At 43.0% G+C, this 24,982-nt stretch overlaps 1 protein-coding gene across 8 annotated transcripts in view; it reads left to right on the top strand.

Annotated features, from left to right (window-relative positions):
* RASGEF1B (RasGEF domain family member 1B) overlaps positions 1-24,982 on the top strand; it is a 470,215-nt gene that overhangs the window by 436,837 nt on the left and 8,396 nt on the right. For 7 of the 8 annotated variants that reach the window (XM_045018874.1, XM_045018870.1, XM_045018872.1 and 4 more), the window contains 9 exons: positions 12,633-12,815; positions 13,562-13,684; positions 14,730-14,867; positions 19,141-19,353; positions 19,486-19,560; positions 20,819-20,914; positions 21,365-21,467; positions 22,565-22,644; positions 23,728-23,826. In XM_045018874.1, coding sequence (XP_044874809.1) covers positions 12,639-12,815; positions 13,562-13,684; positions 14,730-14,867; positions 19,141-19,353; positions 19,486-19,560; positions 20,819-20,914; positions 21,365-21,467; positions 22,565-22,644; positions 23,728-23,826 — 1,104 coding nt within the window. In that variant the 5' untranslated portion in view covers positions 12,633-12,638. The remainder of the gene's footprint in view (positions 1-12,632; positions 12,816-13,561; positions 13,685-14,729; positions 14,868-19,140; positions 19,354-19,485; positions 19,561-20,818; positions 20,915-21,364; positions 21,468-22,564; positions 22,645-23,727; positions 23,827-24,982) is intronic. The other variant, XM_045018871.1, reaches the window with a different exon arrangement.

The raw sequence follows: 24,982 nt of genomic DNA, 5'->3' as shown, positions 1-24,982 counted from the left end.
TGTTAACCTTTGCCTTACTTCTAGTGAAATAAGATGGCAATTTCTCAAACCTGCCCTTAGCACTTCCCTGCATCAGCTAAGTGGAAGGGAGAAGTTTGCTCATTAAATCCTAGCTAGGACAAGTTCAATGTGGCTTTTATAAATGCTGTTGTTAAATCCTTTTACAGATTGTAGTTGCAAATTACAACCTGCTTGTCAGTTGTGATTATAAAAGGGAAAATGGTGTACAAAAATCATTGTAGCTTTCACAAAATGAAGACAAACATGAACCAGCATTTTAGTATAAAGAGCAACATCTCTCTAATTCAATAGTATCTTTCTTTTGTGAGGTCATGGAAGGACTTCTCCCATGTGAGCTTGATGTTCAAAGTTAGTAACATGTACCTGGCATTAATAATATAATATGCTTGTAGAGCACCTTCTGTAAAATGATTTTGTGGTGTAAAGAATTGTAATAACCCTGTGAAATAACAAAATATAATTATCCCCATTTTACTGATAGATGGAGAAATGAGAAAGTGAGAAATTAAATGACTTGGCCAAGGCTATACGAGAAGTAAGTGGCAGAATCAGGACTCGGCTTTAACCTAACCTCATTTTTATTTCCCTATTGACTACATTTTTATATGGCTTTTTATAAAGGTCTCTGTCACTGCAAACAAATGCAGATCCACTCCCGTGATAAAAGTTTGCTGGTGAAACTGAACTTTGTTTTCTGGCCCTAGTCAACTGATTTGGGTCAGGGTTACAAAGGTTAGTGCCTCCGTCACATAAAACGAGTCAGTATTCATGGTATTAGTAACATTAGTTACTGTTATGACCAGTGGTGAGCTCCAGCCGGTTCGCAGCGGTTCGCGCGAACCGGTTGTTAAATTTAGAAGCCTTTTTAGAACCTGGTTGTTCCAGGACAACCAAGTTCTAAAAAGTTTTTTAAATTTAACAAAGCTTGGGCAGCTGTCTGCCCGGCCCCCAGCCCCAGCTCACCTCCCCCTCTCCCCTGAACGCTCCTCCCCTGCTTCCGGGGAAGCCTGAAAGGAGGAGCAGGCAGGTAAGCCGGGCAGGGCGGACGGCGCGTGTGGCCCAGTCCAGCTCCACTTGAGCGGATCCCCCTGGCCCCGGCCAAGCTTCCCAGCCCGGTCCCGGCCAAGCACCCCCGGCTCGATCTGGTCCCGGCTGAGCGGCTCCGACCCGGCCCAGCTCGGGACCCACGGCACCGGCTCCAGTGCCGGCTCGGGGAGTCAGGCCCCGCGGCTCCAGCCCCGACGCCAGCCAAGCGGCTCGGGCCCCGCAGCTCGGGCCCCGCGGCTCCGGCCCGAGCGGCTCGGGCCCCAGCGGCTCGGGCCCCAGCGGCTCGGGCCCCGCGGCTCGGGCCCCGCGGCTCGGGCCCCGCGGCTCGGGCCCGAGCGGCTCGGGCCCGAGCGGCTCCGGCTCGGGCCCGAGCGGCTCCGGCTCGGGCCCGAGCGGCTCCGGCTCGGGCCCGAGCGGCTCCGGCTCGGGCCCGAGCGGCTCCGGCTCGGGCCCGAGCGGCTCCGGCTCGGGCCCGAGCGGCTCGGGGCCCGCGGCTCGGGCCCGAGCGGCTCGGGGCCCGCGGCTCGGGCCCGAGCGGCTCTGGCCGAGCGGCTCGGGGCCCGCGGCTCGGGCCCCGCGGCTCCGGCCGAGCGGCTCGGGGCCCGGGCTCCGGCCGAGCGGTGCCTGCTCTGGTCCAGCCGGGCTCAGGGAGTTGGGCCCTGCGGCACCGGTCGTGGTCCTGGCGGAGTGGTCCCGGCCCCAGGCAGTGTGGTAAGGGGGCAGAGAGGGAGTGGGTTGTGGGGGGGTGGATAGAGGTCAGGGCCGTCAGAGGGCAGGGAACAGGGTGAATGAATGGGGGCAAGGATCCCGGGGAGCAGTCAGGAAAGAGCAGGGTTGGATGAGGTGGTGGGGGCACTCAGGGACAGAGAGAAGGGGTGGTTGGATGGGGTAGGGGTCCTGGGGGGCCATCGAGAATGAGAGGAGGGGTTGGGTGGGGCGACAAGGGGCAGTCAGGGGACAGGGAAGGGGGGGATGGGTCAGGGGTCCGGGGGGGGGGTGTCAAGGAACGTGAGGGGATGGATGGGGCACGACCCCCCCGGTGGGGGAGGATGGAACCGGTTGTTAATATTTTGGCAGCTCATCACTGGTTATGACCCTGTGGTTATTGTTACTACTCTGATCGTCTCCTGTGGCAAACTTCTTTGTCATGGTGAAAAGCAATTTACTGAACCCCACAGATGTTGGCTGTCTCTAAGGTATGTAGATAGGACAGCAGACAAAACTTCACTACACTTAGGAGAAATGAACAGCCCATCCTTCTATAGGAAGCGAGGGAGGGTTAGTGTTTGTGGCGGAAGTCGGTCATTGAGTTCAGTAGGAACAGTTAGTGGAATGCTGAGCAAATCCTCCCCTGATTCCATCAAGTTTAGTAAAACTCACTCTGAGTAGACTATATATATATTTTTCTTTGAGTGCAAAGCCCTAGGCATTGGGCCCAGCAATTCCAGCAGAATTCTAAATGTTTTGAGTCAGATAAATTGTCTTAGGGCAAAAATATACTTGTTTTTTATTTGGATAAAAAACAACCCAGACTAGGGAAGTGTTTATCAGAGTGCACCTTGAGTTGATTGTAAGGTAGAGCTATTAGGAAGAAAATCCATATGAGAAACTTTATGGAGGGAAAATACATTTTGAGCTACCAAAAAGCCCCTACCTTTTACTCATCTCAATACCAATTGTCACCCGAAATCTCTCTTCCAGTCCAGCTGCCTGATCATAAATAATGACCTCAAAAAGCAGCTATTACTTCCCATGCAGCCTGCTGTTCAGGTATTTCATTGCATGCTTTAGCCAGGCTGAGGCCACGCTGCATGCTTTTCAAGTAAATTCATCCTGCAAATCACTACAGAATGGGCAGCAGGCTGAACGCCAGGATCTTTGGAGGCTCATGATATATAGTTACCTCTAGAATAACTGTGCTACTGATCTGCTTCATCAGCTGGCCAAATCTCCGTGGCATGAACCCTTCATCTTTGATTGGTTCTGTTTCAAGATTGTTGCATCTAAGTGAAGTTCATTGAACCTTGCAAGAAGTGCGGTGTTGGTGTTTTAAAGAGGTTTTCAAGATGAACAAACAAGCTGCTTGGAGAACAGCTGTACTTGTGAATGAAAAACAAACAAAAACAAAAATACGCAGTATAAAAGGGAGACTGCTGACATGAAACAATAACATTTAAAAATAATCCCCTTTCCTGTGTTCACAACTGAAAGACTGTATACTCTTTTTCCTTTCATTGATAGTTTACTCTTTGTAGCTTTCTCTTCTTGGACGATGAAACTATTCTCATCAGCTTCACTTTGTTTCTATTCACTTCCTGTATTTCAATGTCAGTAGCTTTTATTGGCATATCTGTTTTGACAAAGTTGATATGTCCAGTATTTGTGTGCATGCGTAGGACAGAGCTCCAAGTAGAACAGTACAGTGGAACTTAGACCATGTGGTTATTTTTGTAATTTATTCCATTTCTGGCCACCAGGAATTGATGCTGTTTCTGCAATCTTGTTCTCATCCACTATAGTACAACACTGGGGTGTTTGAGTCACCAACAGCACAGAGGGAATGTTCAAACTGTTTTGATCAGAGGGCTCCGATCTCCTGCTTTACTGGCACTGTAGTAGCATTCTGGCTGATTGTACTGAAATCTAGATTTTTTTTTTGTCCTGGTTTTAATCATTCCAGCCCAACACCTTAATGTGGCTTATGTCGCCTGCACACAAGTGCTTGTACTGTGCTACTGTGCTGCTTCTGAACAGTGTTTCTCTTTGCCATTCAAGAAACTCTGTTCTCCCTGCCTCCTTGCCAGCTGCTTGTGGGGGAGGTATATGGAAGTGGGACGGATGAGCAGAAAAAGTATTAGTGCCTGTATTTTTTATTTTTTTGAGCTTGCATCTGTTATGTGTAAATGCAGCATTTCAGTATTGACTTGACAGGACAGGAACTTTTTTTGTTCCTTTTCTCCTCTTCGGTTGGCAGACTCTGAGAAAATTAGGTCACTCTTTTATGGGCCATTGCTCTGACAGACATATTTACACACAACGTAGCAATGTATGGACTTTTCTAAAAGAAATGGAAGACATTCCAATGACCCTGTTTATTCAGGGCATCTTTTTTAATCAAGGAGCTACTTTATTACTGTATATCAGTTCTGATTGCTATAGGTGAATGTACATCTAACCCCTTTAGATTTTAAACCATTCCCTGTTTATGCCAAGAATGAAGAAAGAGTCCTCTCCTATGCTCCAGAGGAAAAATGGCTTTATATCAAAATAGAAGTCTTGATCTGTTCAGCACTAACCTAAGAGATCCTTTCAGCCTATTATTTTCTGTAAGTAATGTGTCATGAATTGTACATATAAGTTGTACAGGATCACATACAATTCCCAAGTCCTCTATAAATTTTATTTAAATTAACCAATGGCTCAGTTTCTAAGTTTTACATCATGTTTGTCTGTCCTGCCACAATATTAACAATTATGAAAACCTGTGCCCTCTGTTGGATGGAATGCTTAGGCGTGTGTAAGCATGATCATGTCTAGCAACTACTGCCTACAGAGAGTTCAAGCCCTGATACTACCACACAATATGCGTGTTTCCAGGTTACAGACAGTTTTATTGTGCTAATCTTTTAGTACAGACAAGGGAATTCTCATCTCCGACCCCCTTCTGGCTTTGGCAGTGATTGCACTGTGATCTTTTATTATGAATGCACAATGCCACCATTTACAATTTGGTGCCCTTAGAAAATATATTTTCTAAGGAGTAATATTAAATATATCTCAGTAGCGTAATACAGAAGAAGAAACCTTGGATATCTCTAGGTGTCTCATTAAAGTCATTTTTCATCCATCAAGTCACATTTCTGGTTGAGAATTCAGTAACCATTATTGTTATCTGTAACACCTATGATTGCTGTAACTTCAAGCTTTCAGAGAAGACGGACACTCCTTGCAGTTTGCTTAGTTTGTGTGTTTGACAGCACTCCTAGGTAGAATCAGTAAGTGCTGCTTCCTCAAGCCCTGTGAGATGATGCTAAACAGGAACACAACAGCAAAACTGAAACTGAGGAGTTCTTCACTGGATCAGGCCCCAAACACTTCACAGGTCTATAGAATATGATGAGGGATAGGGAGTAAACCTCTACTCTTCTTAAATAGATATATATTCACAGAGATCTTTAATGACTGCATGTAATAGACATGACTACCAGTTGGCGGTGTGGGTCAGCCCGGGGAATTACAGACCAGTCACCTTAACTTCTGTACCCGGAAAGATAATGGAGCAAATAATTAAGAAATCAGTTTGCAAACACCTAGAAGACAATGAGGTGATAAGTAAAATCATGTCAGACCAACCTGATAGCTTTCTTTGACAGAGTAACAAGTCTTGTGGATGGGGGGAAGCAGTAGATGTGGTATATCTTGACTTTAGTAAGGCTTTTGATACTGTCTCGCATGATCTTCTCATAAACAAACTAGGGAAATACAACCTAGATGGAGCTACTATAAGGTGGGTGCATAACTGGTTGGAAACTCGTTCTCAGAGAGTAGTTATCAGTGGTTCACAGTCATGCTGGAAGGGCATAACAAGTGGGATCCCGCAGGAATCGGTTCTGGGTCCGGTTCTGTTCAGTATCTTCATCAATGATTTAGATAATGGCATAGAGAGTACAATTTTAAAGTTTGCAGATGATACCAAGTGAGGAGGGGTTGCAAATACTTTGGAGGATTGGATTAAAATTCAAAATGATCTGGACAAACTGGAGAAATGGTCTGAAGTAAACAGAATGAAATTAAATAAGGACAAATGCAAAGTATTCCATTTAGGAAGGAACAATCAGTTGCACACATACAAAGTGGGAAATGACTGCCTAGGAAGGAATACTGCAGAAAGAGATCTGGGGGTCATAGTGGATCACAAGCTAAATACGAGTCAACAGTGTAACACTGTTGCAAAAAAAGTGAACATCATTCTGGAAGGTATTAACAAGGGTATTGTAAGCAAGACACGAGCAGTAATTCTTCCGCTCTACTCCGAGCTGATTAGGCCTCAACTGGAGTATTGTGTCCAATTCTGGGCCCACATTTCAGGAAAGATGTGGACAAATTGGAGGAAATCCAGAGAAGAGCAACAAAAATGATTAAAGGTCTAGAAAACATGACCGATGAAGGAAGATTGAAAAAATTGGGTTTGTTTAGTCTGGAAAAGAGAAGATGAAGAGGGGACATAACAGTTTTCAAGTACATAAAAGATTGTTATAAGGAGGAGTGAGAAAAATTGTTCTCCTTACCCTCTGAGGATAGGACAAGAAGCAATGGCCTTAAATTGCAGCAAGGGCAGGTTAGGTTGGACATTAGGAAAAATTTCTGAACTGTCAGGGTGGCTAAGCACTGGAATAAATTGCCTAGGGAGGTTGTGGAATCTCCATCATTGGGGATTTTTAAGAGCAGGTTGAACAAATAGCTGTCAGGGATGGTTTAGATAATACTTAGTCCTGTCTTGAGTGCAAGGGACTGGACTAGATGACCTCTCGAGGTCCCTTCCAATTCTTTGATCTTTTAAGTTTCATCTGAAAGTAGCATGACCTATTGGATATCAAGCTTGCTCTCCCCAGGTAGTCTTTCATCTCAAATTTTCAAATGTTGCTCTCTATGGCTGGTAAACTATTGTTTTTGGTGGCACTCCAACTTTGTATAAAATGTTTGAGCAAAAATCAAGTGTGCTGGTACTGTAGTGTGCCTTCCATCTGTAATCAGGCTAGTACTGAATTCTGAAGTGACTCTCTCGATGCAGACACAGGCTGACTTTATTTTGTAGATATGAAGTGCAAACTGGTCTCTTAGAAGAGCAAAGAAAACAGACTCTGTCCACTACGATTGCCAGTGAAAAGCTAATTCTTTTCTGTTGTTGAGTAGTAGAGCTGGCTGGGAATTTTTTGAGAAAACATTTATATTTGTCAGGAAAAGCTGATTCGTTGAAACTGAAACTTTTTTCAAGGAAACATCTGTTTTGATGAAACTTTCGTCAGGAAGGTTTCACAGGATTGAATTGAGAGAGAGAGTCTGATACCCCACTTCTAATTAGCCAGCACTTCAGTAGTTAGGGCACCAGGGATGTGAGAGACCCAGTTTCAGATCCCTGCTGTACCTGATTTGAAATAAGGACTTGAATGTGTATCTCCCATATCCTAGGTGAGCTCCCTAACCCCTGGGCTGTTGCCTGTTCTGGGGAGGGTAGGCATGGTACTGTATAAGTGTGTGTGTCTCCCATGTTTTGTGTGAAAAATCTCCAGAGGTTTGTTTTGTTCCAGGGTAGAACAAAACCAAACTTTGAAAACTCCAATTATTATTATTATTATTTTGCAAAAGGGAATTCTTGTTTTCTGGCCAGCTCTATGCAACAACGTGGAAGCTTTATCTGAATTTTTTTGGGTTTGCCAAATTAGAGCTGGGGTACTGCGGGAATTGCTAGTTTTGCTCATGTGTTTTCCTGCTTCTGGCATTACACTCGCATGAAAGCTGTTACTAATATTTATCAAGCTTGAGATCCCATTATGTTATATGTTCTACCAACACCTAGCAAGAGCAAGTCTCTTCCTTGAAGAGTTTGCAAATCTAAGTAGATGAGACAAAAGATAGAAGAAAAGAAGTATTGTTCTCCTTTTGCAGGTGGTGAACCAAGTCATAGAGGTTCAGTGACTGGCCCAAGGTCACAGAGGAAGTCTGTGTTGCCAAGCCAGGAAATGAACCCATATCTCAGTCCAGGACCTTAATCACAAGACCATCCTTCATCCTAGCAACAGCAAATGTTTTTTTTTAAAGTTAACCAAACTTTTCCACATTTTAGTAAAAATGTTTAGTTTTAATTTGGGTGAAGGTTCACAATTTTTTTCAGCTGCATCACTTCTTCAATCCCAATTCTAATATTTTATTTAAAAGCCCATTCTACTTTGTAGAATGTACCAATATTCGCAGATACTAGGACACCCATCCTACTTGTTTCTAGACTTCATGGACCAAATCCTGTTCTCTTCCTTCTATTCATCTCTGCTGAAGTCATTCCGTAGGTAGAATTTGGTCCCATTTATACAGATCCAGGGGAAATTAGAACAAAGTAGAATGCTTTTTATCTGTATCTCCTCGCTAAATACAGCAAAGATAAGATCAAGGTTAATAAATCACACTGGAAAAGTGCATATGATATGTGAGTCATCCTGTTGGATAGACTATATTTATCACCATCATGCTTTGATATCCTCCATTTTGTCACATGGACAATGTGTTCTGTGTCACATTCACTTACACCGAAATCCTCGTCTGTCTAGATATGCTGTATACAGTGCATCTCTTACTCAATACAGCTTGACATTTCATTGAGACAGAACTCAGCTGTCTGGGGCAGGAAACTTCTCTAAGTAGTTTAGAGACAGTCAGTACACATGATGTCACATTCCTTTTCACCCATCTATATACATGCACACCCCACGATATCTGACCTTTGACCAAGTGGTTTATAACATTGTTAATAATCAACTATTAAAGATTTGATGGTTTTTTTCCTCTTCATATAGTCACTGTAATTTTTCTAGATCTTAAATTTAGTATCCATTAAAAACAAACTGACATGAACAATGCTGGTGGCACTCGTTGTGCTAAGAATTAGAGGATCTAAAGCACAAAATAAAGTCTGTTTCCCTTGGGAGTTAGTTACTGAAGTTTAACCCACTTTCTTAGCTTTGATTTTATTGTGCCTTTTAAAAAAATACATACTATAGAGGAGAGCATACCCTTGGGTTTTGCCTGTTTACTGTAGTAAGCTTTTATTTAAATCGTTATTAGTTGCTTAGTGATGTGCCGAAACTGGACATTTTTATTGAAACTGTACAGCACCTCCAAAATTTGGTGGTAAAATGAGACATTGATCTGAAACATCTCTGATTTTGATTTGCAGAACCAAAATCTATCTGACTGGGAATTAGGATATGCAAAACCGATATGTGTTGGTCAGATGGGACAAAATGTTAACTTCTCTTTCAGGCCTTAAACTGGAGTGACTTGGATACAATGGGACCTGGATTCAAACAGATGTCCATGTTTGTTTTTGAATCCAGAAACTTGGTGAAGAGTGGTTTTGCAGAACCAAATCATGGCTTCCTCAACGTTCTCCATTAAGAGTATGTTGGGGGCAATCGGTCTTTGGATGTTTTGGTGTGAATGGCAGCACTTATTTGGAATACACCTCTACCCCGATAGAACGCAATCCGATATAACACGAATTCAGATATAATGCAGTAAGGAGCCCCGGGCCCTTTAAAGCGCCACTTGAGTCCCACTGCTTTACTGCATTATATCCGAATTCATGCGGAGCCCCGGGCCCTTTTAAAGGGCCAGAGGCTCTGGCTGCTGCGGGGAGCCCCAGGCCCTTTAAATCCCCACCTGAGCCCCGCTCTGGGGAGCTCGGTATTTAAAGGGACTGGAGCTCCCTGCAGCAGCTGGAGCACCGGGTCCTTCAAATCACTACCGGGGAAGCCAGTCCAGTCAGGCAGGGCATACCGGACCGAACCCGATATAACACGGTCTCACCTATAAGGCGGTGAGATTTTTTGGCTCCCGAGGACCACGCTATATCTGGGTAGAGGTGTACTTGTGTAATGTGACTTGATGGTCTTTCTCTCCTGTCTGGCTAGAAGTATACAACATAATGCCTTGCTCAGGGACAGTCACAGCAATTGCTTCCTCTGTCAGTGGTTAACTGGCTTCTGAGTTAGAGCTGAAGAAACTGTCACACGATAGCTTGAAATCACACACAACTCAGGGCCGCCCGGAGGGGGACAAGTGGGGCAATTTGCCCTGGGCCCCGCAAGGGCCCCCACAAGAGTTTTTCGGGGGCTCTGGAGCGGGGTCCTTCACTCGCTCTGGGGTCCCTGGAAAACTCTCGCAGGGTCCGGGCCCCCAGAGCTTCTTCCACTCCGAGTCTTCGGCGGTGGGTTGGGCAGAAGGAGCCCCCGCTGCCGAATTACTGCTGAAGCGGGACCCACTGCCAAAGTGCCGGGTCCCGCTTTGGCGGCGGGGGGGGGGCCCGGCGTGGGTCTTCAGGGCACTTTGGTGGCAGGTCCCAGAGTGGAAGGACCCCCCACCGCCGAATTACCCCGAAGTGGGGGGCCCCCTGTCGCCGAAGACCCCAGGCCCCCTGAATCCTCTGGGAGGCCCTGCACAACTCTCCTGCTTCTGGATTTTGTTATAAACTTTAATCGGAGACACTTTTCAGCAAAACTAGGGGATTTAAGGCCTATGCAAAGCTGTACTTTTGTCTAAGCTTCTCTTTGAGTTCTTGGGGTTATCCAATTCAAAGAATCAGAATAAAACTTTGGGTGGGACTGTACACAAAGTGAAAACACAGACTATGTTTACACAGTGTCTGCACCTCAAATGGCCACATTTCATCCAGCTCCTCTCATAACCGTTTCTTATTCCTGGGACCACGCTAGCTTGGCAAACAGTTTCAGAGACAGTCTTTCAGAATGCTTTATCCTGCCAAAGACGGCTGTGATACGGCCTGTGTCTCACCTGCTGGGCATCCATAATAAAAAAATCTTGTTTGCAAAAGTTCTGCACCTTGCCGCCTTCTGCTGTGGCACGTGCATTATTTTATTCTTTTTCCTCTTCCCTCCCAATTCACTGTGCTGGAAAGAATCAGATCCCTGGTTGAACAGCTGCATGGAGTGACTAATGTGACTTTTCAGACCTGGAGCCTCCACGTCCAACCCATTTTGATGCTAATATCTTTTGGCATCTCGAAAAAGCAGGATTAGTGCAGGTCATGTAGGCCAGGAGCCTCCGTTCACTGTCCCTCTCTGCTAAGCAACAGAGTTTGGCTTTCTCTTATTGTTTACTTACTGAATCTCTTAGTCTCCTGTTGCTTTGAATGCCTCCATTGTCTGGACATGCTGCCAGAAGCAGAGAGTCTTTGGCTCTGTGTGCAGTGCATTATGTCCCCAGGAATCTAGCTATTAACTTAATAGCTTCTAGTCTCTACTGAGCTCACTCTGAAAAGTGCTTTGTTATGAATTGCAGAGCACACAGATGGAGAGAAGCTACTTATCTCCATGCTGTCACATTACTACTTGTTCTCGAAATCAGGTGCCTTCACAGACTGAAGAGTGTGGCTTGAAAGAGACTCTTTCCATATAGGATTTGACACAATGGAGAGAAAAGCAACAGCATCTGCACTTACAATGACGGCTCAGGGGCATGAAAGCTTTTCATAGACTCACGCACACGTGCTCTGCCAACCCACATGCACAGCAGCCGGTGCAAATTAGCTGTACATCTTGGTCTCCCTTACCTTGGAATTGCTGAGAGGAATGGAGGCCGTGAGATACTTTACTGCATTGCAGCTCTGTTTATTTGATCTCAGAATGGGATGTGCTTGCTAGAACTTATTGCGTGTTAACTACTGTCCAGGTAGATAGAAGCACATTATTATGATTAAACTTGGGTGTGATGGTAACTTGTAATCAGGGATGAAAACCAGACACTTCCACCAACTGCCAGAGAGCAGCTATTCCAAGAGTGATTGAGTGGAGGAGGTGGGAAATTCAGATTTAAAATAATCAGAAGCTTTATCTTCTGGCTTTTCTTACATACAGTGCAACTGAGAAGGTTTTGGGTGGTCAGTACAATTCTTTCCCCCCCCTTCAACTTTGATGGCATAGTGCTGATTGATTAAGGTGGGGGAGAGGGGGGCTGTTGTTTGTTAGGTAAGCAGCTTTTGTTCTCCAGTGGCTGAGATGCCACCTTTTCTGGTTTTTATTTAATATAGAAAGAAGCTCAAGTTGTCAAACTCAGATCTGGACCTTGGACACCCAAAATTTTGTAAAATGTTCATTACAGTTCCTTCGCTGCTTAGGGGCTAGTTTATGCACCCCTTATTTTTGTTGATGAACACCTATTTCCACAGGTAGCTCTACTGGCTTCAGTGGCACTACTGGTGTAGTAATTTGCTACTGAACAAGAATGAAAGTACTGTAGTGGAATGTTCCCCTAAATGTTGACGGTCCAAATTTTTCCCCTTGGCCACATATGCAGGGGTCTTATTGGGAAAAGTGAATATTCATCCAAGTATGCTGCAGGCAGAATTTGGCCTATCACGGATTTTTGCCACTATATGGCAAACAGGTTTTATAGAAAGTTCTAATTCACAAAACATTCACCAACAACTCTCCTCCCCATCCCCTCCCGCACGCTGCCAACTACCCCCTGCCCAATAGATTCCGTTTCTAACATCTGCCTTCTCCCTATAAGGTGACAAAGAAATGACAAAAAACAAAAGCAAAATTACCTCATAATCGCAACCGATAAAGCAAGGGCACCACTCGCAATTGGTTTTACCTCGGGAGCAGTTCAGGTGCAGTAGGATTTGTGTGTGAGAGATGATCTAGCTTTCATCACTTTGTGTCAGGGTTTTATTTCCTTAGCGTGCTGTTGTGATACAGTCTTTTGAAATGGGTGTCAAAGGTCTGTTCTGACTCTATTGTGTGTCTCTTTTTTTTTGTGCCTTCCTTCAGGAAAGTATGCCACAAACGGCTCCCTTTGCAGCTATGTTTGACAGCAGTGGTTACAACAGAAACCTGTATCAGTCAAAAGAGGACAACTGTGGAGGACTCTATTACCATGACAACAATCTCCTGTCAGGGTCTCTGGAAGCCCTCATCCAACACTTAGTACCCAATGTAGATTACTATCCTGATGTAAGTCTATACGCCCTGCAAATTACATCAGCTGTGCTTGACACACTTTTGAATGGGAGGATTCTGGAGGGAAAAGCAAAATGTAATTTTTGTTACTGGGAATGGCTCTGTAATGGGGGTGGGGTGAACGATGCCAACCACAATCTAAATGGCTCTGCTTTTGCAAGCCTTATCTGAGCCCATAGTAACAAAGTTGGGCCACAAAATGTATTTTATTTTTTGCTGTATGTCCCTGTTTACTGATTGCTATGCCCAACAGTGGCATTGCATCTTACTTGGATTTTGTTTCTTGAGCTATACTCCATCACTCTGCTAGAATGAGTTACGTGACCTATTAGTTTAGGTCACAAAGGTTTCCTGCAGAGCAAGGGAAGAGGAGCTGAAATTGTGCTCTGAGTAATTTCAGGTGCTGAACTTTTATATACTGTTGTCACAAAGGGATACTCAAACGAGCCCTGCCCTGCCATGGGCCAGCCTTGTTTTTGTCTGGTCTTGTGTAATTAGCCTCAAGTAGTTGCTATGTAATGCTGTAGTGGCTCTGGAGAGGTGACATTCGTTACAATTAAGTGCTTACCTCTGCAGTAGTTTCAGCCATTCTCACCACAAGTCATACACAAAGTGGCACTCTGAATGATAAAGCATGAAATAAGCATGAAAAATTGAGTTGAAAGTAATGTTGTAGTGGGGAGTATGAAATGCGTGATGATTTTGCCTCTCTCTTTCTCTCTCTCTCCCCTTCCCTACAGAGAACATACATATTCACCTTCCTGCTCAGTTCGCGGCTGTTCATGCACCCGTATGAACTAATGGCCAAGGTTTGCCATTTGTGCATGGAGCATCAGAGACTAAGCGAGCCCGGGCCTGACAAGGTTAGGTCTCATTTTGTAAATCTGACTCGAAACTCTTTTTTTCTCTATGCCAAGGTAGAACACTTCTGGGTTTTCTACAGGATTGGATATACTGAAAACCAATCATTAGCAAGTGTGATTTGCGCCTTGATCCTGCGTACGCTGAAGTCAAGGGGAGGTTTTGGCACTGAATTCAACAGAACCCTAATGAATGAAAACCAACTCTACTGAGACATTTGTTTCATTTCCAAAATCCCAGTGCACTATAAGTAGCTTTTTTAGTTTTAACTTGTTTTAATAAAAGAAAGAGTAGGAAAAAGACATGCATATATTTAATAATATGTATGAGGTCGTACCTTAAAATGCATATGGCACTAAAGATGTGCTATATACATCTTGACATTCTAGGCTGCAATCTTGCAAAGACTTAGGCACTTGTTTAACTTTAAGAGCATGAATGTGAACTCAGTGGGACTACTTACATGCTTCAAATTAAGCACCTGCCTGAGGCGTTGCAGGATTACTTAGCTAGTAAGCTCTTTGGGACAGGGACTGTCTTTTTGGGTCTGTACAGCAACTAGCACAATGGGGTCTTGGTCCATGACTAGGCTCTTAGGCTATCACAGTGTAAATAATTAACAATCATTAAATATATGTAAATAGTCCCACTGAGTTCATACTCATGCTTAATTAAGCACGTGCATAAGTCTTTGCAGAATTGAGGCCTTAGGCATTTCTGCAGATGTTATAACTAATTGTTAGATAATGTTTATAGTAGCTTTTGGAGACACTACCATATCTAGCATCTAGGATTTTTCTTATACTGATAGAATTTACTCTTTTTAAATTGGCCAGTTCACTGATGGATTGGTCCAAAACCCAATGAAGTCAATGTGTTTTGGCATAATTAATCCAATGCCAAGTTAATTACATTTCAAGCTTTAACTGACTTCCATGTCCTTGTATTCCACAATTGCAGTAATCCATAATGAGTAGATTGTAATTCAATTGGTTTCAATATTTGTTTTATTGAAGTTCCATATAACTTTTTTCCCCCCCAAACTAGAGCCGGATACGAAAAATTGCACCCAAAATCCTTCAGCTGTTGACTGAGTGGACAGAGACGTTTCCGTATGATTTTCGAGATGAAAGAATGATGAGGAACCTAAAGGACTTGGCGCAACGAATAGCCAATGGCGATGAGGTAGTTACCTTGAGCACAAGAGGGTTGGAAAGGAAACATTAGTTTAATATCTTGGCTAGAGTAAAATATTGCTGGTTATTTATTAACAGTATGTAGCAGCTCTGGGTAGGTAGCATTGTTTATGGAGCTAATTTTATGAATGTGAATGTAATGTTTTGTCCAGTGCCTAAGGTGCAGATGAACCCTTAAAAAACCTAAGTCCTAACCAGCCCTTTGTGCTGAGAACTCGTGGCTGAGTCCCAGTATCCATATTGAGTTCTTGGGAGAATATTTATTTTTGGCTACAGAATGGAATAATTGTGTGAGCAGATGCTGCTTGTAAGTTTTAGTTCCGTATTTTATTTTAAGGTTTTCTAGGAGGAAGTTGGGTGTGACCCTGAAAATCCTTCCTGATGTGAACCTTTACATTGAATTAATGTGAGGAGGCTTTTCGGGATCAGGCCTTTGATCTTTAAAACCCATAGGAGAGCATTGCAATGTCAAGGAGGAACGTTTCTAAAGGGACAGTATTAACTAGGATGGGAAGAGTTGGCTTTGGCTTAAGGCACTGGCCTTGGACTCAAGTTCTGAGCTGCATTCCTGTCTCTGACCGACTTCCTTTGGGGCCTTGGGCAAGTTACTTAATCATTCTGTGTGCTGGTTCAGAGCTGGAGATAATTCTTGGGAGGTGTTGAGATGCTAAACTGAGGAAGCCCATATAAGTACCCAGATAAAACCAGGCCCAAAAGCTTAGGTTTTATAAACCACTTAAAAAAATCCATTATGAATTAAGGCTATGTTTTAGTCACGGGTATTTTTAGTAAGTCATGGACAGGTCCTGGGCCGTAAACAAAAATTCATGGCCCGTGACCTGTCCATGACTTTTACTAAAAATACCTACCGTGACTAAAACTTGAGTGGTGGGCACCATGGGTGCTGGGGGAGGGGGTCAAGGTGACCCGGGATCCATGCTGGGGGAGGCAGGGGGCGTGGCCTTCATTATGAATAAAAAAGTTTCGGTGAACTCTAAAAAGTTGAATGAAAAGAGTCTTTAATAAAACAAAACAAAACACCAACCATGAAACCGTTCATAAATTCCTAGATGCTAAGGCTGGAAAGGAGGGACCACCGTGATCATCTGCTCTGATTTCCTATATCTCACAGGGCTAACTAGAAATACCTGTAAAGCTGATAAATCTAAAAAGTGACACACACACACACACACACACACACACACACACACACATATCAGTATGAAAAGTGAAGAGAGAGTCTTTATTAAAATCTAATGTCGATTTTTAAAAATCTGTGGTGGTGGTTGTATTGGTGGTTTCGTTAATGAGTCTTAGGTTAATGTTGTCCCTTTAAGGATGAGGCATGCTTTGGGTGTCTGATGTACAGCAGGTGTCATCAGAGAACATAACTCACATGACAGGGTTCTCCAGGAAAGAGTACAACATGTACTAGTGTGACATTTGGAAGAATGATAAACAGAAAGTGCTGACTAAATGGCAGCATGTTTATTGGCATTCCCAGTGACTGGTGTTCATCCCGGTCTTTTATAACCTCTTGCATAATTTGCTGTTTACTCCCTCTTCTACATAATTAATGAATTTTTCAGATGATAATAAATTGGAAGGAATTGTAAATACTGCTAAAGAGATAAAATGACCTTGAGGATTGAAAATAAGGGCAGAAGAGAACAAAATTAGGCTTAACTTGGAACTAAAAGAACAAGTATCTATATCCAGGGGAAACTAATTCAAAGCCCAGGTATTTAATGTGTAGGAGAAACTTGTAAAGTAGTAATGCTGAAGAAGATCCAGGGGTGATTGTGGAAAGCAAATCAGACGCTTGTTTGCAATGGGATGTGTTGCATTCACAAGGCATCATGTCATAGAGCAGAAAGTTAACTTTTTTGCCTACTGCTCTGTTGCAATTACACCCTGAATGTTACTTTTGGTTCTGGGTACCATGTTACTAGAAAGATAGTGGCAAATTGGAGATAGCCCAAAGAAGAGCAGTAGAAAGATTCGAGGCCTAGAGGAATTGGTTTGCGAAAGACTGAGTGGGTCAGTGGGTGAGAGTTGCAAAGTGTTGGTCTTGTTGTTGTGTAGCACAGAAAGTATGTGTATAGTTCTTTCTGTTTTATGTAAGTCTTCCATATGTGGTCATGCTATTTATGTGTGTGGTGAGGGAACTTAGACACAATAAGGCCTTTTTAAAAATAACGAGTTTTTGTAGTATAACTTTTGATTATGCAACTGGGTGAGAGGAAACTGAGCTGTGTTAAGACTGACAAAGGGACTGTGTGGGTTTTTTTTGTTTTGGTTTTTTAGAGTTATGTTTCTAGTTAAATCATGTATATTCCGTGGTTTAAGGTAAATATATAGAGTATCATGCAGTTGTGAGAGACAGAGCGACAGATCTCTCATGCTTAATAGTGGTCCTAACTCAGCAAAGCACTTAAGCATGTGCAAAAGTCTTATTGATGTCAATGGGATTACTCTTGCACAAAAAACAAGTCACCTCCCTGGGTGCCTTGCTGAACTGTGGCTCTGTAGGGGAGGGAGACAAGCATACAGTTGCATAAGAATTCTTATGAATGTTATTGGTTTAAAGACATTTAAGATTAGGGTGATCAAAATCAGCGGGATAAACTGCTTACGGACAGAAGATCCATCTATTGTAATCTGTTCCCCATATGTTCCATCTCAGGTTGCAAGCAATGATGCTGTACCAGCCATATATAAAAATGTGTTGTGCCATCAGGTCCCGCAGCTTGAATTCTGAAGTAGAAACCCATTATCTGCCTCTGTTTCTGTGATAGTTGCTCTCAGCGTAGGGATTTCTCAGAGCTGTCTTTTATTAAAAATGTCCCCTGAACATCATAAACATCTAAAAAGATGCTGAAACTGTGAGCATCTGCAACAAACTGTTCTGACCGACTGGGGGAAATGACCCCCAGAGCAGAGGAAGAGGTAAAACCACAGACTCCCTCTCTGCTGTTTTAACCGGAATGGTGCCAGTTCCTACACTGAACCTCTTGCTGTATTTCTTTGAATACTGCTCATTTATGTTCTGCTTTGATTGCTGAAACAATAATGCAGATTGAAAACAAGTTTCAAACAATATTTTTGTCTGTTCCTGAATTTGGGTGTAGGGAGGTGTGGGTATGGCAGTGAAAATTGCTCCCAAATCTTCCTACTTGTGACACAGATTTGGCTGTGAACAGGGTTTCCAGGTACACACGGTCAGCATTCAATCAGTGTTCCAATTGTGTTGGTTCATGATGCCTTATTCTATTTGCCAACATCATGGGCTCCTCAAATATTTTTACTCTTTAATTTGCGTAGCCTATCATCCTAACTGGCTACATTTCTCTGAAGAGCACATATGTTTGTGCTGGAAAATCAGGGGCATAAGATTGTTCCATAATGGATTAGACCCATTGTTGTGTGTTCTCTGCCCTGCCCCAAATGACTATATCACACACACCCAGGTCAAAAGTCATGCCACGCCCATGCCAAACCTGCCTTTGTCATGTTCATGCTCCTGAAGAGGTCCCAAAAGAAAGCTGCAGGGATGGCAGTGTTTTGTAGACTGCTGCATATATCAGAGTCATTTAGCAGGCGTATCACCCCCTGCCTTTTAGCGGAGAGATGTTCCCTAAGCTGTGAATGAAGACATGACTGCCATTTTGTAATTATTGTGTTAATTCAATTTTGGATTAATTTCCCCCACTGACGTTAGAGACCTGTGCAAAGCTTTGTATGTAGATTTGCAAACTGCTTCCACTGAGGCCAATGGCAAAACTCCTCTTGACATTAATAGGAGCAGACTTAGACTTCATGGGATTAGTCTTGATTTACACCAGTGAAAATAGAATTAGGCCCGTAGCATCACAGAATGACTACACTTTAAACTCATGGATTAGGTTTTTTCCTTACTGCCTTAAACAGTGGGAGACGGTATTTTACCCAGATGGACAATGTTTCATTTTACACTGTAGGTGAAAGGTACTTTCCATTTCTGTTGTGGCTTGGACTGGTGAGGACACCACTGAATCCCTAAAGCAATCAAACCTTAAATTAAGCGCTCCCAAGGACTACATGTTAAATGCATGCTCTTAATGTACTGATTTGGCAATGGTCGCTTTAAGAATACACTTGGTTCTGTGAGTTTCTAAGTTGATAGCTTCATTCTGATGGATATTCGTTATCTTAGTGTCATCAGGAATTTAATAGCCTTTCATATTCTGGGAATATCCTTCGCTTGTCTTGTGTCATGGCAGATGTATCGGAAGAACGTACAGCAAATCATCCAGAGCCTGATCCGAAAACTTGCCTCTCTCAGCCAGTATGAAGAAGTACTTGCAAAAATCAATGCAACATCCACAGATCGACTGACAGTCCTGAAGATCAAACCTCAGTCCATACAGAGGGACATAATCACTGTCTGCAATGACCCTTACATGTTAGCCCAGCAGCTGACTCACATAGAGCTGGTAAGTTGATGCCAGGTCATTCATATATGTATTTTCCAACCACAATTTTATTCTTCCTACTTTTTACTTCTGTTTGAAATACAAATCAGCAAAGGAAATGATTGCTTGGCTTTAATTTATTTTTAAATGTAGGAGAGGCTCAATTACATTGGACCAGAAGAATTTGTCCAGGCGTTCGTACAAAAGGATCCTTTGGACAATGACAAGGTGAATGGAGGGGAACGAGAGCAGTTGTGGAATGGGAATAGTATCCTATACTGACCCACAAGCACTATACAGGATAGTTAGAATACTCTTATCTCTAGGTAGATATCAGCGTGAACATGCTTGATAGCTGAACTTTTAAAACATATCCGCTTTACTTCGTGTGAATCATTGTCCATTTAGGGAGCAAATCCAGCTCATGTTCTGTCTTTGCTCAAGCAAACAAACTCCCATTCACTTAAATTGATTTCAGTGATTTTTACACCAGCTGAGAATCCAGCCCTGGGAATGGTTTCTCTGTGGTCTATAGCCAAGGTGAGATGCATTTCAACCTTGACACTTGCCCCATCCATTATTCCCCTCCTGTCCTTTTAGGAAATTGAGCTATTTGAAAGAAACCGAGGAGGGTCAAATTGCAGTCCTTGTTGCAGGTACAGTACAAGATGTATTGAAGAGAATTCTGAGTTATAGAATGAAGGGCAAGGGCAAACTGCTTTTAACTAACTGTGCTGGAGCTGTTACCTCTTTCGCTCATGTTCCGGAGATGCTTATGATCCACATATTGACTGTGCCATGTAATTCGTACTGTACTTACCTGTTCTCCTCAAATGTGGCAAACAGAATAGAATAGCTTTTATCCAGCTGGGATTCTGAAATGCTTTTCTATAGATGATGAAAATCTCTCTCTCCACCCACTGCTACTCAGACCCTCTGGGATGAATTGCGGGAACTGTTCCAATGCACTACCTAATAGCACGGAACAGGAAAGGAAGAATAAGACTCCAGCTGAAATTACTGGGAGCATTTTAAGAAGGCAGAATGTAATCTGCTGGTTGGGCCTAGACACTGGAATTTACATGCCAAATGAGTGGTCAGGACTCAGTTTTATATCTCATTCAAAACCCAGCACCATGGCGTCCCCTTGCATTATGATTCAGCATTGCTTTAGTCCTCATTCAGTAAAGTGCTTAAGTGTCATTATTCAGCAAAGCACTTCAATGGGACATAAGCAGGTGCTTGATGTTGAGCACCTGCATGTGTGCTTTTCTGAATCAAGGCCTCAGAGAAATATCACCTGCTGAGTCACCAACACCACTTTTCTGCATCTTGAGTTTTCTTTGGTGATTGACCCTACTTTTACCTTATGATATCTGACTGGGTGAAAGTTTAAGGTGCTCAGGTTGCAGATTAGGAATCTCACTCTCTCGAAGAAGAATGCAGAATAAGTTAACAAGGTTGTGTTTTCCCTTTCTTTCTTCAGAGTTGTTATGCTGATCAAAAGAAGACCCGTAATCTGGAAGCCTATGTAGAATGGTTTAACAGACTCAGCTACTTAGTTGCTACCGAAATCTGCATGGTGAGCAAGTCCTTTTCCTTTGCACACAACAATTTTCTGTTTTTGAAACTCTGAAGCATCAGTAGCTTCATTACTCTTCCTTTGGCTTTCTTCCACACTTCCACCATCATATGTTCTCCTTTATGCCAAGAAGAGCTTCTGTCCCATCTTGTTTATCAACCACCTTCTCTCTTCTTTAGATACCTCCTTCCACAAATCCTTCATAGGGGCTCCCTCTCCACTAATTCCCCAGGCCATCATTGTCCTGAAGTTCCTCAACTCCTTTGGTTTGTCTTTCTCATCTCAGAAGCGTTTTGGAGTGAGAAATGCCACTTGCTCTATTTGTAGAACACGGTGTGAAGTTGCAACACCTACAAAAGAGATGTTTAACAATAGTGTCATCCCTTTTTGGAGTCCAGCGGAGGTCTCCCTTTCCTGCTAAAGAATAACACTATTATTTGTCTCTCACAGCCTATGAAGAAGAAGCACAGAGCAAGAATGATAGAATATTTCATTGACGTGGCTAGGGAGTGTTTTAACATTGGCAACTTTAACTCCTTAATGGCGATTATTTGTGAGTATAAAGGCTGGGGATTTATGGGAGAGTTTTTCCTTGTCTTTAATCTAAAGATTTAAAAAACCATTTGGATGCTTAAATATGGGATCCTATTCTCTAGTTACAGTACCCAGCAGGGAGGGAAGGGAAGGAAATGATAGAGAGTAGATAAATATCTTTGTTATATTATACATTTATAAAAGATTGGAGAAGAGTGTTCTAGTTCAAGCTACAGTTACCTTCAATTACGCCATTAAAAAGAGAGGACGAGAGAGGTGACTTAGTGTTTAAAAGACTCATTGGATGATATATGCTTCAAAAAGCTCAGTACCCTCCAACCCCATTCCTAGGAGAGCACTGGCTTCTCGGCAATGGCCCTGATCCTCCTGATCAATTGTATTATTTATAGGGGTAAAATTATTTTTGTGCTCAAGTGTTTGGAGTAGTGGGGTTGAACCTATCCCCATTTGAAGTAACTCAAAATTCCTGTTGACTTCAGGAGGAGTTGTCGTCATCTCAGGGTCCACTAACCATTGTATATAATAGTCAAAGACACCATATATTGGAAGAGTATAAAGGTCACCCTTCACTTAGCCTCATTGCATCTGCATAGTGGAGGTGAGATGTAGCATGGGCAGCCCCTACTTCAGTGCATGCAACAGAAGCCCATAGACTTGTATTCAGATAATTTACTGACCACACTTTAAGGAGACTAATGAGGTTGCCCTCAATTTTTACATTGTAACTTTTCAGATCTCATCACCCACTTTTTTAGTAAACTCTCATCCCAAAGTATCATAGTGGGATACCTTTTATTAATCTCTTATCCTTATTGGACGTGGTCTGGGGTTAAAATACATGGAACCCATCCCTAGCCAGACAGAGAAAAATAAAGATCTATCAATAACATGTAGAATTGATGGGTACTGCTGTTTCTGTTATACTGTAAATATATTGGTAGTAAAAATATATGGAAATGGCTATATATCTCCTATGAAAAGCCTTCTTTTGTTAATAGCACTTTCATTATAGAATTACTTTACATCTTAGTTACTTGGTTTATCTTAGACTAGTTTTGTTCCATTAAATTTTTAAATTGTCTTTCTCTGATAAAGCTGGTATGAACATGAGTCCGGTCTCCCGTCTAAAGAAAACCTGGGCAAAAGTCAAGACGGCCAAATTTGACATTCTTGAGGTATGTTTAATTTATACAGGGTCACACTGCTGTCAACGGAGTGTAGGCTGGAATGTGAGTCTTACTGGGTCCTATCCTATTGGATATTGAATGAAATTTGATGTGTGCATGCCCGTAGTGCAAATTCATGCACTCTGTTGGAGTCCTTCAACTGACTTCTGGCCTCTGTTAATTCCTGCTTGGGTCCCTTTTGGGTTTAGAAGAGCCAGCCGCTCAATATACCTTGCAGTTTTATTGCAAAACCTACTTGCCAACTGGAACTAGTTGAAATTTTTTCAATTGGAACTTGAAATTGTGGGTAATTCTTCTTTGCTTAGAGGTGTGCAATAGGGTTGTGGTTGTGGTGGGAGAGTAAATAAATCAAGAAAAACTCTGCTTTCAAATCTGAATGGTAGAATTTAACCCTTAAGGGTGTGTGTACACTAGAGTTGAGGGTTTTTTGTATCTCAAGTTCATTGACTGCTAATGAACTCAAGGTAGCTAACACACTTGTAGAGTGCAACGTGAACATTCTAGGTTACAAATGTGTGTGTTACCTTAGGGATTCAGATTTGCTGTTACCACTGTGTTAACTATCTTGAATTAATTGACAATCCAGTTGAGATTTTTCAAACAATTTGTATGGTAGAAAATGTGACACTCAGTACATGTGTGTAACTCAGTCCTGACCACTCATTTGGCATGTAATCTCACAGCAAGTTACACACACTGGAAGAGCAGAATATTGGTCTCATGATTTGAGACCCATTGTATGGCTCTGAGAGCAGAATTTAAGCCTTGGAATTTGAGTTGATAATACAGTTTTTTGGGGAGGAAGTGTGACGAGTCTGACTGATGCACAGTAGTGCTTCTATGAAAGCCTGATTTGTACTTGATCACTGGGCATTCTTTAAAAATGAGTTTCCATGTGTAAGGACCTCTCAGAACAGTAGATTTGTTTTAGCTGTACTTTAAAGATGGCATTTGTGATGCAATTCAATAGACTTCTTGGGTTCTAAACTTAGCCTCTCTAGTGAAAAGCACTGTACATGTATTGGCACTAAATCGCCAAAGCTCATTATTTACATTTTTTCCCACTTCTAGCATCAGATGGACCCTTCTAGCAATTTTTACAATTACCGAACCGCTCTGCGTGGGGCAGCTCAGAGGTCCTTGACGGCACATAGCAACAGAGAGAAGGTAGTTTGTAAATCACTGAGCAAATGGACAGAAATGAAATGTGCTTGTTACGCTATGTGGTGAGCTGTTCTCGAGCTATTCAAATTCTAAGGCACTAACCTCAGTCAGCTGCCTTTAAAATATTTGCCTCAGCATTGGGTCTCTGTCTGCCCATGAGGCTTGTGTAGTGAATCACCAAGAACAAGACTTTATCCTCTGGTATGGTATCTGAGAACACACAGGGAAAGAAATGGGAAATCTTACAAGATTAGAGGGCTTGGGATAAAGATCCTTTCACCTCATGATTTCAACTGGAAGCCCAGTCCAGGTTCGTACTGACTGAAAGGGGTTACTATCTTCATATCCTAAATGAAGTAGGATTAGTGGTCTGGGCAGGTGCCTACATCTGAGAGAACATCACAAATGGCACTTGGTTCCTTGTCAGCAGTCTAGGTGGAAAGGCCAAGGTTTGAAAGGAAGAGTGGCTGAGCTACTCTGTCCTTATTTGTTGGTCCTTCCAGACCGGAGCTGAGGAGCAATAGTGGGGCAGTGTGAGGAAACATGCACTGCTGCCACTCATGCTGTGTGCCACCCTGTAGATGAAATTCAGTCTCAAGGAGTTTCAATCTGACTCCTTTCATGAGCATTTCACACAATTTTTAATTGCCCCCAGTGATTTTTCTTCCATTCCCCACTTCCTCCGGACACCAATGTTTCTGTGGAAGGGAGGGAGATCTGGGAGAGGACCTTTCGGTACCAGCACCTCCAGGGAAAGCCAGTTAGCATATCTGCAGGCAATGAAAGCTAGTGCAAAGGTGAACCTGAAGAGCCCTGAGAATTGTCATAGGTATTGGAGGCAGAAGGCTCTCTTGAAGGCATTCCTAGCTCCTCCCAGAGAGGATGCTATTTGCATGCGGGATATACACAGAGAGAGGCAGATTCATGTTCATGTAGGTCTTGAACAGGCAGAAAAAGTGGAAATTTTGATGAGTGCCCCATAGGGAACTAGTAAACATGAGAAAAATAATAGTCTAGTGCAGGGGTTCTCACGACCCCAGGAGTGGGGACTGAAGCCTGAGCCCACCTGAGTCCTGCCACCTGGGAGGGGGGAGACCAAAGCCCAGGGGCTTCAGCCCCAGGCGGGGGGCCTGTGACCTGAGTCCCGACACCCAGGGCTGCA

Source organism: Mauremys mutica, chromosome 5, assembly GCF_020497125.1.
Source record: "Mauremys mutica isolate MM-2020 ecotype Southern chromosome 5, ASM2049712v1, whole genome shotgun sequence".
Lineage (NCBI taxonomy): Eukaryota > Metazoa > Chordata > Testudines > Geoemydidae > Mauremys > Mauremys mutica.
Note: the sequence above shows the minus strand (reverse complement) of the source record. Positions and strands in the feature narration are given on the sequence as shown.